The 12,560-nt window shown below is 35.2% G+C and overlaps 1 protein-coding gene across 9 annotated transcripts in view; it reads left to right on the plus strand.

Moving 5' to 3' along the window:
• Window positions 1-12,560, plus strand: part of DDX4 (DEAD-box helicase 4) — a 70,160-nt gene that overhangs the window by 17,273 nt on the left and 40,327 nt on the right. For 4 of the 9 annotated variants that reach the window (XM_065875541.1, XM_065875540.1, XM_065875545.1 and 1 more), the window contains 2 exons: window positions 8,941-9,018; window positions 11,963-12,040. In XM_065875541.1, the coding sequence (XP_065731613.1) occupies window positions 8,941-9,018; window positions 11,963-12,040 (156 nt within the window). The remainder of the gene's footprint in view (window positions 1-8,940; window positions 9,019-11,962; window positions 12,041-12,560) is intronic. The other 5 variants (XM_065875546.1, XM_065875543.1, XM_065875544.1 and 2 more) reach the window with 3 other exon arrangements.

Below are 12,560 nucleotides of genomic sequence, written 5' to 3' on the forward strand. Positions count from 1 at the left end.
AGGCTTCTGTTAATTTTTTTTTCATTCATGCCAAGGAAGTTTCTTTCCTTTCTGCTTGACTATTAGTTTTGTTCAGGAATGGCAGTTGAAAGTTAGCCAGTGCTTTTTTTTTTTGGAATTACTGATTTCTTTTGTTTTTCTTCTTTAAATATGTTAGTGTAGGGAAATAAATGGATTTTCTATTTTATTTTTAAAATTAATTTATTTAGATTTTATTTATTTATTGGAGTATAGTTGCTTTACAATATTGTGTTAGTTTATATTGTACAGCAGAGTGAATCAGCGATATGTATACATATATCCCCTCTTCTTTGGATTTTCTTCTCATTTAGGTCACCACAGAGCATTGAGTAGAGTTCCCTGTGCTACATAGTAGGTTCTCATTCGTTATCTATTTTATACAGAGTATCAATAGTGTATATATGTCAATCCCAATCTCCCAATTCATCCCACCTCCCCCTTTCCCCCTTGGTATCTGTATGTTTGTTCTCTACATCTGTGTCTCCATTTCTGCTTTGTAAGTAAGATTGTCTATACCAATTTTTTCAGATTCCACATATATGTTAATATACAATATTTGTTTTTCTCTTTCTGACTTACTTCACTGTGTGTGACAGTCTCTAGGTCCATCCGTGTCTGTACAGATGACCCCGCTTCATTCCTTTTTATGGCTGAGTAATATTCCATTATATATATGTGTACCACATCTTCTTTATCCAGTCCTCTGTTGATGGACATTTAGGTTGCTTCCATGTCCTGGCTGTTGCTGATAGTGCTGCAGTGAACATTAGGGTGCATGTGTCTTTTTGAATTATGGTTTTCTCTGGGTATATGCCCAGTGTTGGGATTGTTGGGTCATATGGTAGTTCTATTTTTAGTTTTAAGGCATCTCCATACTGTTCTCCATAGTGGTTATATCAATTGGATTTTTTTTTTTAACTTGAACTAACTTCATGTTCCTAGGATAAGTTTTTAGGATAAATTCATTCCTTGGATAAATATAGTTATTTTATTGCAGAATTGGATGAAATTAGGTGTTTTATTTAGCACTTTTTGAATTATATAAGATTGGCCTGGGGCTTCCCTGGTGGCGCAGTGGTTGAGAGTCTGCCTGCCGATGCAGGGGACGCGGGTTCGTGCCCCGGTCCAGGAAGATCCCACATGCCGTGGAGCGGCTGGGCCTGTGAGCCGTGGCCGCTGAGCCTGCGCATCCGGAGCCTGTGCTCCGCAACGGGAGAGGCCACGACAGTGAGAGGCCCGCGTACTGCAAAAAAAAAAAAGAAAAAAGATTGGCCTGTAGTTTTCTTAAGTTGTTCTCATTTGATTCTGTTTTCAGGCTTTTCATTTAAAAGAAAAATAAGCTCTGGAACATGGAAATTACCTGATTTTTATAAGTTTAGTAGAATTTGTCCACAGAAGTGTCTACGCCAGGCCAGGTTCTTCTTTAACTAAATAATTTTTTTTTTGTTGAAGCATAGTGTACACACAGATTCAGTATTTTTAATTGAGTAATATACATATCATTAGTGTACAGGTCACTGGAGTTTTACAAGCTGAACATTCCCTTGTAACCAGCACCCAGATCAAGAAACAATGCATTATAGGAGAACCCTAGAAGCCCTCCTGTGTCTCCCTTCAAGGTACAATCCCTCTGTCAGGAGTAACTACTATTCTGATTTCTAACAGAGACAGGAAATCTTGGGGAGAGTATACAGAAACTTTAGTTGATTGAAAGGTATGTTAGTCTGTTTCTTGAGCCTAAAACATTTCCTGTTGACTCTAAGGGCTTGCCATTTCTTATACACAAGTTGCTTTCTTATGTATTTGAGTACCATTGCAACATTTGCTTTATATGTTGATTCACTATAGAGAATGAGTGAGTACTTTATTCCTTTTTCCATTTATGTCTTAGTGATACAGCTTGGGAACTACCAGTCTTAGACCAGTGCTGATTAGGACTTTCTGCAAGGATGCAGATATTCTCTAGTTGTACTGCATTTGGCTGTTGAACTACAAGTTATATTTGATTGTTGAGCACTTGAAACATGACTAACATGACTCGTGCAACCGAGTAACTGAATTTTTGATTCTATTTAATTTTAATTCATTTTGAAGTTAAATAGTCACATGTGGCTAGGCACTACTGTATTATACAGCATAGCTTTAAAATTTGAGCCAGCTAAGGCATGGCTATTCTCATCTTGTATATTTGGGGAGAGCCTGGCAAACATTAGAAACTAGTGTTTGGAAAATTGTTAATTTTTCTGGCTGTGTCCTTGCCTGGAATGTTCTTGTCCTTGTAATGTCCCCTTCCCTTTTCTCTTTACCAAAAGCAAAGCTACTTCTTACTGTGATGCTGAAATTGGTACTTCCTTCATGAGGAGTCCCTTGAATGTCGGAGCAGTTAGATTTTTGAATAGATCTTCTTAAGTTGGCTTTGAGCTTTCCGTCATCTGAGAGCATCTGAGCTTTACCTATTTACTACTACCTGGAACTCAGAAGCCTTTAGGTTACTTGACGAAATGTTTAGCCTAATCAAGAGAGAAGGAAACTAGTATGAATTGTGATGCTAGAGGAGGAACGTACAGAAGAGGGATATGTGACTTAAATGTCTTTTAGCATTTTTTATTTTTGAAAGTTTTTTTTTACCCTAATATGTGGCAAGTAGTGACAGTAAGAATTCAAAGAATAATTGTTACCTTGTGACTTTATTTTATTGATAGAACTTTTATTGAAGGACTTTTCATAAAATAAACCTACTATATTAAAAATGTCACATTTGCAAATTATAAAGCTTCATAAATGTTTTGAACTACCACCCATTTTTAAGAACACTATTAACATTGTTATATTGTTTATGTATCATTTTCCTGTTCTGTTGTCCAGTCCCCATCCTGCGTTCTTTCCCTTCCTTTTCAAAAAAAAAGCTTTATCACATACGTATGTCTCCCCAAACACTATATTTAAGTTTGCTTCTTTAAGTTTTACAAAAATGGTGCTGTACCATAAATAGTTTTTGTTCCGCAATTTGGATTTTTCACTCAGTATTCTTTCTTTATTCTTTATCTGTGTTGCCAATTGTTGTAGTTCATTTATAATTATACTCTGCTGTGTGAATCTACCATATATATAATACTATATAATATAGAACACAGTGTATGTAAAACTCTGTTGTGTGACTATATACCACATATTTTAATTCGTTTCTTGGTGCACATTTGAGTTGTTTCCTTTTTTATTGTTATGAACAAAGCTGCCATGAACATCTCTTTTTTTCCTTGTTTGCTAAGTATATGTTTTCAGTCATGAGTGGTGTTGAATTGTATTATTTACTTCAATCTGTGGGGATAATTAGTTTTTTCTTTTCTAATCTGTTAAGGTTGTTAATTACCTTTTTAGATGTTCTGATGTTAAAATACCCTTGCATATCGGAATAAACCCAACTTGGTCATAGTGTTTTATCTGTTCAGTTATTGTTGGGCTTGATTCGCTAATACGTGTTTTTGAGATTTTGTATCTACTTATGAGTAAGAGGGGTTTATAATTTTCTTCTGTCTTGTCATATCAAAATTACGATGGCCTTGTGGAATGAGTTGGGGTATAATTCCTCTTTCTGTTTTCTGGTGGACTTGTATGACATTGGAATGATTTGTTCTTTGAGAGTTTGGTAGAATTCACCTGTGAAACTACATTTAGGTGTGATGCAGAGATTTAAGTACTGGTTCAGTTTCTTAGGACAATTTTGTTTGTTTTTATTGCTTCTTGAGTCTGTTTTGATGAGTTAATTTTCTTGGAACTTTTCTGTGTAAGTTTTAAGTTTAGTAGTATGAAGTTGTTCATGGTAATTTTTATTTTATTGTGGTAAAAAGCATATGACATGAGAGTTACTCTCTTAAACTTTTAAGTGTACAGTATTACTGTTAACTACAAGCACAGTGTTCAGCAGAACTCTAGAAACTTTTTTATCTTACATAATTGAAACCTTATATCCATTTAACAGCACCTCCCGCTGTTTTTGAGGTTATTTCCTTTTTAAAAAAACTCCAAATACTGTTCAGTTATGTCTTTTCTTTCTTTTCCTTCCCCCTGCCTCCATCAGACTTCTAGTGATTTGTCACTCTGGCAAGTCTTTATTGGTTTCTTTAAAAAAAATTTTTTTTTAATTGAAGTATAGTTGACTTAAATGTTGTGTTAGTTTCTGGTATATAGCAAAGTGATTCAGTTATACATATATATACATACATATGTTCTTTTCAGATTCTTTTCCATTATAGTTTATTACAAGATCCTGAATATAGTTCCCTGTGTTATACACTAGGACCTTGTTGTCTATTTTATATATAGTAGTTTGTGTCTGCTAATCCCAAACTCCTAATTTATCCCTCCCTCCCCTTTTCCCTTTGATAACCATAAGTTTGTTTTTATGTCTGTGAGTCTGTTTCTGTTTTTTAAATAAGTTCATTTGTATCATTTTTTTAAGATTTCACATATAAGGATATCATATGATATTTGTCTTTCTTTTTCTGACTTCACTTAGTATGATAATCTCTGGGTCCATCCATGTTGCTGCAGATGGCATTATTTCAGTCATTTTTATGACTGATCAGTATTCCATTGTACATATATGCCACATCTTCTTTATCCATTCATCTTTGATGGACATTTAGGTTGCTTCCAAGTCTTGGCTATTGTAAATAGTGCTGCTATGAACATTGGGGTGTATGTATCATTTTGAATTAGAGTTTTCTCCAGATATATGCCCAGGAGTGAGATTGCTATATCATATAGTAACTTTATTTTTAGTTTTTTAAGGAACCTCCATACTGTTTTCCAGAATGGCTGCACCAATTTACATTCCCACCAGCAGTATAGGAGGGTTCCCTTTTCTCCACACCCTCTCCAGCATTTATTATTTGTAAACTTCTAAATGATGGCCATTCTGACCCATGTGAGGTGATGCCTCATTATAGTTTTGATTTGCATTTCTCAGATAATTAGCAATGTTGAGCATCTTTTTTTTTTTTTTTTTTTTTTTTCAGTACGCGGGCCTCTCACTGTTGTGGCCTCTCCCAATGCGGAGCACAGGCTCCGGACGCGCAGGCTCAGCGGCCATGGCTCACGGGCCCAGCCGCTCCGCGGCATGTGGGATCTTCCCGGACCGGGGCACGAACCCGCGTCCCCTGCATCGGCAGGCGGACTCCCAACCACAGCGCCACCAGGGAAGCCCCGAGCATCTTTTCATGTGCCTATTGGCCATCTGTATGTCTTCTTTGGAGAAATGTCTATTTAGGTCTCCTGCTCATTTTTTGATTGGGTTGTTTGTTATTGAGTTGTTTGTATGAGCTGTTTGAAAATTAATCCCTGGTCGATCACATCATCAGCAAATATTTTCTCCCAGTCCATAGGTTGTCTTTTCATTTTGTTTATGGTTTCCTTTGCTGTGCAAAAGCTTGTAAGTTTGATTAGGTCCCATTTGCTTATTTTTGCTTTTATTTCTATTGACTTGGGAGAGTGATCTAAGAAAACATTGGTAAGATTATTTCAGAGAATGTTTTGCCTGTGTTCTCTTATAGGAGTTTTTGATGTGATTTGAAAAGGGATTTTTTTTTTAAACTTTACCTTTCTGGTATTTCATTGTTAGTGTAAAGAAATGGAACAGATTTATGTATGTTAATCTTGTTCTGCTACTTTGCTGAATTTGTTTATCAGTTCTAGTAGTTTTTGTGTGGAGTCTTTAGGGTGTTCTATATATATTATGTCATCTGCATATAATGACAGTGTTACCTCTCCCTTTCCAATTTGGATATCTTTTATTTCTTTTTCTTGTCTGATTGCTGTGGCTAGGACTTTCAATACTATGTTGAATGAGAGTGGGCATACTTGTCTTGTTCCAGATTTTAGTGTGAAGGTGTTGTTTTTCACTGTTGAGTATTATGTTGGCTGTGGGTTTGTCATAAATTGCTTTTGTTATGCTTAGGTATGTTCCCTCCATACCCACTTTGGTAAGGGTTTTTTTTTATCATGAATGGATGTTGAATTTTATCAAATGCTTTTTCTGAGTCTATTGAGATGATCATGTGGTTTTTGTCTTTTGTTTTGTTGATGTGGTGTGTCACATTGATTTTGTATGTGTTGAACCATTCTTGTGACCCTGGGATGAATCCAGCTTGATCATGGTGTATGATCCTTCTTATGTGTTGTTTGGATTCAGTTTGCTAATATTTTGTTGAGAATTTTTGCATCTATATTTGTCAAAGGTACTAACCTGTAATTTTCTTTTTTGGTAGTGTCTTTGTCTGGTATCAGGGTGATGGTGGCTTCATAAAATCACTTTGGGAGTATTCCCTCTTCTCAGTCTTTTGGAAGAGTTTGAGAAAGATTGGTACAAGTTCTTGTACCAATGAAGTGAAGCCATCCAGTCCTGGACTTTTGTTTGCAGGGAGTTTTTAAATTACAGTTTCTATTTCACTTATAGTGATCAGTCTGTTCAAATTATCTGTTTTGTCTTGATTCAGTTTTGGTGGGCTGTATGTTTCTAGAAACTTGTCCATTTCTTCTAGGTTGTCCAATTTGTTGGCATATAATTGTCTATAGTATTCTCTTATTTTTTTTTGTATTTCTGCAGTGTTAGTTGGTATTTATCCTCTTTCATTTCTTACTTTGTTTATTTTGGGTCCTCTGTCTCTTCTTCTTGGTGAGCCTGGCCAGAGGTTTCTTGATTTTGTTTATCATTTCAAAAAAACCAGATCTTGGGCTTCCCTGGTGGCGCAGCGGTTGAGAGTCCGCCTGCCGATGCAGGGGACACGGGTTTGTGCCCTGGTCTGGGAAGATCCCACATGCCGTGGAGCGGCTGGGCCCATGAGCCATGGCCGCTGAGCCTGCACATCCGGAGCCTGTGCCCCGCAACCGGAGGAGGCCACAACAGTGAGAGGCCCGTGTACCGCAAGAAACAAAAAACAAACAAACAAAAAAAAACCAGATCTTGGTTTTATTGATGTTTTTTCTTTTTTTTTTTTGTGGTACACGGGCCTCTCACTGTTGTGGCCTCTCCCGTTGTGTATGTATATATTTTGACCATAATGTCCTGAAAATATCAATTAAGTCTAACTGTTCTATTGTGTCATTTAGGATCTCTGTTGTCTTATTGATCTTCAGTCTGGAAGATCTGTCCATTGAAGCCAGTGGGGTGTTAAAGTCTCCTACTATTATTGTATTCCCATCCATTTCTCCCTTTATGTCTGTTAGTATTTGTTTTATGTATTTAGGTGCTCCTATATTGGCTGTATATATGTTAATGAGTGTAATATCCTCTTCTTGTATTGATCCTTTTATCATTATATAGTGTCCTTCTTTAGCTTTCTTTATGGCTTTTGTTTTAAAGTTGATTTTGTCTGATATGAGTATTGCTATCCCCACTTTCTTGTCATTTTCATTTGCATGAAATATCTTTTTCCATCTCCTCACTTTCAGTCTATGTGTGTCCTTCATCCTAAAGTGGGTTATTGGTTTCCTAAAGAGCTAGGTTTTGGTTTTGTTGAGCCGCTATTATATGTGTGTTTCTCCTATTTCATTAATTTCTGCTCTTACCATTTTTTTCCTCCTTTACTTTTGTGTGATTTATTTTGTTCTTTTTCTAACATTCCTATTAGTTGAGATGGCTGTTTAGCTCATTAATTTTGAGTTCTTTTTTTTTTTTGAGTTCCTTTTTTTTTGGTATAAAAATTTAAGTTCTGATATATGTCATTTTTATCATACAATTCTAAGTATTTCTAAAGTTCCATTGTAATTTTTTTCTTTGCGCTATGTTATATAGAAGTGTTTTAGAAATACATTTCCAAATGTAAGAGGATTTTAATCAAGTTTTTTTGGTATTTAATAATTTCTAATTTTTTAAAATTGAAGTATACTTGAGTTATAATACCATATTAGTTTCAGGTATATAACAGTGATTTGATTTTTTGGGGGTTACACACCATACAAAGTTAATATAAGACATTGACTGTATTCCCTGTGCTATACATTACATCCCTGTAACTTATTTATTTTATAACTGGTAGTTCGTACCTCTTAATCGCCTTCACCTATTTCGTACCTTCCCCCACCCCTCTCCCATCTGGCAAACCACTATTTGTTTTCTGTATCTGTTACTCTTTTCTGTTTTGTGTATTTGTTTGCTTGTTTTGATTTTTAGATTTCACATATAAGTGAAAATATACAGTATTTGTCTTTCTTTTGGTAACTTCCAAATTGATTGCATTGCAATTAGAGAATTTTGTGTATATGATATTGATTTTTGAAATTGTTGAATTTGCATTTTGGCCTTCCATGTGGCCAGTTTTTATGAACATTCTATTGTTGAATGTCAACTTCTTTAATGTTTTTAGTTCTGTGAGTGTGCACAGTGTTCTGTGAATGACTGTAATTTACCTGTTCTCCTTTGATTTTTTTTTTTTTGGCTATTATAGACAATGCTTATAAAAACATCTTTGTGTGTATCTGTTACCATCTGAGTATATCCACAGGGAAAATCATACTAGTATACTTCCAAAAAGTATTTTCTTTTAAAATCAGGATCAAGATTGATCCAATTTATAGTTTCAATATTGTATATGATTTGTGCTTGTTTCGCTATGTCCTTGATTAGTCTCAGTATTAGCAAACTGTTTTCCAGTCAGTTGTGGTTGAGAAAATTATATCCTTTTTTTGATTTCCAATTTCTTTAATTATGAGTGAGAGACAATTTTTTTTTCTTTCTTTCTTTTGGAGAGCTACCTATTCTTATTCATAGCCCATTTTTCTACTAGGCTTTTCATCTTTCTTAGTGCTATATAAAATTCTTCCTTTACCATGTGGATGGCACTTCGAGAAGGTTTAAAGTTTGCTTACCACCAAGGTATTTTTTTTGTTATTTTGACTTGCTTCAAATGTTATTTGCTTTAGAAATGGATGATGGATCTTCTCGAAGAGATCATTTCATGAGAAGCAGATTTGCTGCTGGGAGGAGTTTGGGAAACAGGGGTAAGTATCTTTCCTTAATCTTCTGTTAAATAGTTTTGAATAGTGGAATGAATAGAGGCCTTTATGGCTGTTTAGTGCAAGGTAAAATCTTTTATAACTTAGTGTACAGTAGACTTTGTTGGGATAATGAGTTTTTTTTTTTTTTTTTGATGTCTGTTATTTTTTGCTGCTTTACTTTTTTTGTGTGTGGTACGTGGGCCTCTTACTGCCGCGGCCTCTCCCGCTGCAGAGCATATGCTCCGGACTTGCAGGCCCAGCGGCTATGGCTCACGGGCCCAGCTGCTCTGTGGCACGTGGGATCCTCCCGGACCGGGGCACGAACCCATGTCCCCTGCATTGGCAGGCAGACTCTCAACCACTGCGCCACCAGGGAAGCCCGCTGCTTTACTTTTTTTAAGATAGTAGGCAGTAGTTAAATTGATTAGATAGATTGGTTAAAGAGAGTTGCTTCCCAGAGCTTCTTCAGGTGTTGGTGATTATTGTTCCCAACAATTGGCATGGGAGGAATGTTTGTAAAAGCTCCAAAGATTATGGTGTGAAGGACTTCTTTCTTAAGTTTTATATTTCTCAAGAAGAGGAAGTATGGAAAGCAGTTCTGTTAGCTCATTAATATTAAGAGGTTGTTTTCCAAAAATTGGAATTTTTTGTTGTTACTTTTAGAACAACCAGTGCTAGATATGACAGATAATGACCCAGCAAAATACCTTCCTCCAGTCCATTTGATATTAAAATGCTGAAAATATTCTGCACTATGTTTTATTATAGTGCAACAAAATATTTATTATTAGAACCTCAAATTAAATGGTCATATGGATTTTTAAATAAATTTATTTCTTTTATGGGATGCCGTAAGCTAGGGTTAATTGGCAGTTTTAAATATACATGACACTTATTTTTGAATTTATTATTATTTTTTGAAAAACGTCAGTCCTTCTAGATATTTTTATTCATTGGAAACTAAAGGTTGATGCGTGTATTTCATTTGCCATTTGGAAAATTTAATATTTTTAGATACAGTTAACATAAATGTAAACTTTTATGTTTTGACATGTTTCTGCTACTAATGGAAATAATTTATTTGTTAAATATGCCTATATACATTTTGGTTTTTAAGCCTGCATATTAAGTAAGAGTCGTTGATGATTTGGAGCATGTAGTTGTGCTAAGAGGTTGAAGTGTGGGTTTTGTTTGCTACTATACTACTAAGATTAGAAATACAAATACCTTGATATTATACTCAGGGAACTATTTAATATTTAGATATATTTTAAAATCCTAATTTAGAATGGGTTATAATACTTTTTGATGAAGACTTCTAAACATTGTTGAATAAAGCCTTTTTAAATGAGGAAGCCATCACTGAGAGAGACTTTACTATAAATTGTTAATTCCATATGTTGTAGGTTGAAATACATTAAATTTCTGATCAAAACTCTTTGTAAATGTTAATACTTTAAAAAGTTATCTTTGAAAAGAATCTGAAAAAGAATAAACATATGTGTATGTATAACTGAATCACTTTGCTGTACACCTGAAACTAATACATTATAAATCATCTGTACTCCAATAAAATTAAAAGAAAAAAAGAAAAAAAAATTATCTTTAACACTACCTATAATCCTGGAAATTCATAGAAGACCCATGAGTATAACCCCTTTCCCGAATGATCCATTTAACATTTTCGCTATTTTCAATCTCTGTGATATTCTCAGAACTTGCATATCTAGTCACATGGTTTTGAAATTGACTCTTAATTGCTTAACATATATATTGATTAGCTTTTTATCTTCTGTGAAGTATGGCCCAAAAAGCCTTAACTTCCTGAATCACACATTCTTTAGAATCTGATGAAAAATACTGATAGTTGCATATATGCAATTTTGCATTTGGCATTAGGAGTTTCACAGATCCCTTAACTCCTCTGCACTAGGATATTACAGATGGAGGTAAGACAGTTTATGAGGATCACAAGATAATGATAGTTATCCCAATGATAGTTTGAAGTGGCAGTTTATGCTGTTTTGGATGTCTGTTCTAAGTTTTTGTTTTAAATACTTGTGCTGCTTGCCATAGCAACTCTGCCCTCAAAATTCTTAATTTAGTGGTAGAGAAACACATGGAAAGAAATATTGCTAAAAAAGAGATACACATAGTGTGCTGTGGGAATGTGACTGAAGGATTGACTATGGCTGGAGGACTGAAGGAGGACTTCACTGAAGAGGTGGCTTTTGAGCCCGGCTTTTGAAGAGTGAAAAGAATTTTGCTAGGAAAAATAAGAAAGCAGGGAATGTCATGCTGAAGGAACAGCATGTAGGAAGGTAGAAGATATTAGAAGTTCACAATGTGGAGTATGGGAAGTTGTTTTATGAATTAAAATGTTGGGTGTTCAGAGCCTTGTAGTGGGGGATAAAGCTAATAAGGCTGATATGAGGACATACTGTGGAGGGGTGGGAGGTAAAGGGGAGTGGTATTCATAGCATTTTTTTCTTTATTATGTAGTCCCTTCCTAATTTTAATTTTAAAAAGTGGAAAGACTGAGAGCGACTGAAGTACTAGAAAAATGAATAAGTAACAGAATAATTACAGGACAGCAGTGTAAAATTTTCAGTAGCAATGACTTTCACATAGGGGTATAATGTAAATAGCTATCAGGGTGAGGTTTCAATATATAGAAAATCAGAGTTGAATTTCTTGATTAAAGGTCACTAGTAAAATAACACCTAGTAGACAGTTGTATTTCACCAATAGTATATTTGTTTTTACTTTGGTGTAATTTAATGATTTTAAAAAGTTGCAGGTGTATTTTATCTTTATAAGTTCCTGTACTACTCTCTCCCTGTCTTTGGGAGTTCCCTTAACCCACAGATTCATTTAATTCCTAGTTATTGATGGCACACTTGATTTTGTATGTTGAAGAGTTTTAACACTCTCTGAACTTTTTCAGATCCTGGCGAGTCTAATACAAGAGAGAATACATCCACAGTGGGTGGCTTTAGAGTTGGAAGGAGTTTTGGAAACAGAGGTAACCTGCTTATGATATCTTACAATCAAAACTTAAGTGACCCCAAGTTTTATAGTCTTTGAATTCTGTTTCCCTTTAATATACATAGAAAGTGTGTGCCTTTCCCAAGACTTTATGGAGATCACAAGGGAGTGCTTTCACTTTCCTAGTCATAGTTTAGAGCAGCAGTTGCTGCTTTGGATGTGTCTGCTACTCTATTTCGCTTTTTTTTTTCTTTTTAATAGCCATGCTCCTTGCTGCAACATCTCTTCAAATTGATTTACCCCACAGGTGAACCCCAGTTCTTTTCTACTATACTCATGACTTGCTTTCCCTGCTCCCACAAGCAAGAGATCTATCTTATACTTCCAAAGGTGAATCTGAGTCGCCATCTTTACTTGAGCAAAGAACCAGTAGAAGCTTTGAAATTACATTTTTTTCCCATAAAAACTGTAAAGTAGAACTTAGGTAAGAGTTTAAGATCGAGACCAGTAGTGTGTAGGTGGAAGACTTTCTCAAGCATTTTGGAGACCCAGCACTT

This window comes from Phocoena phocoena, chromosome 3 (genome assembly GCF_963924675.1).
Source record: "Phocoena phocoena chromosome 3, mPhoPho1.1, whole genome shotgun sequence".
Taxonomy (NCBI): domain Eukaryota; kingdom Metazoa; phylum Chordata; class Mammalia; order Artiodactyla; family Phocoenidae; genus Phocoena; species Phocoena phocoena.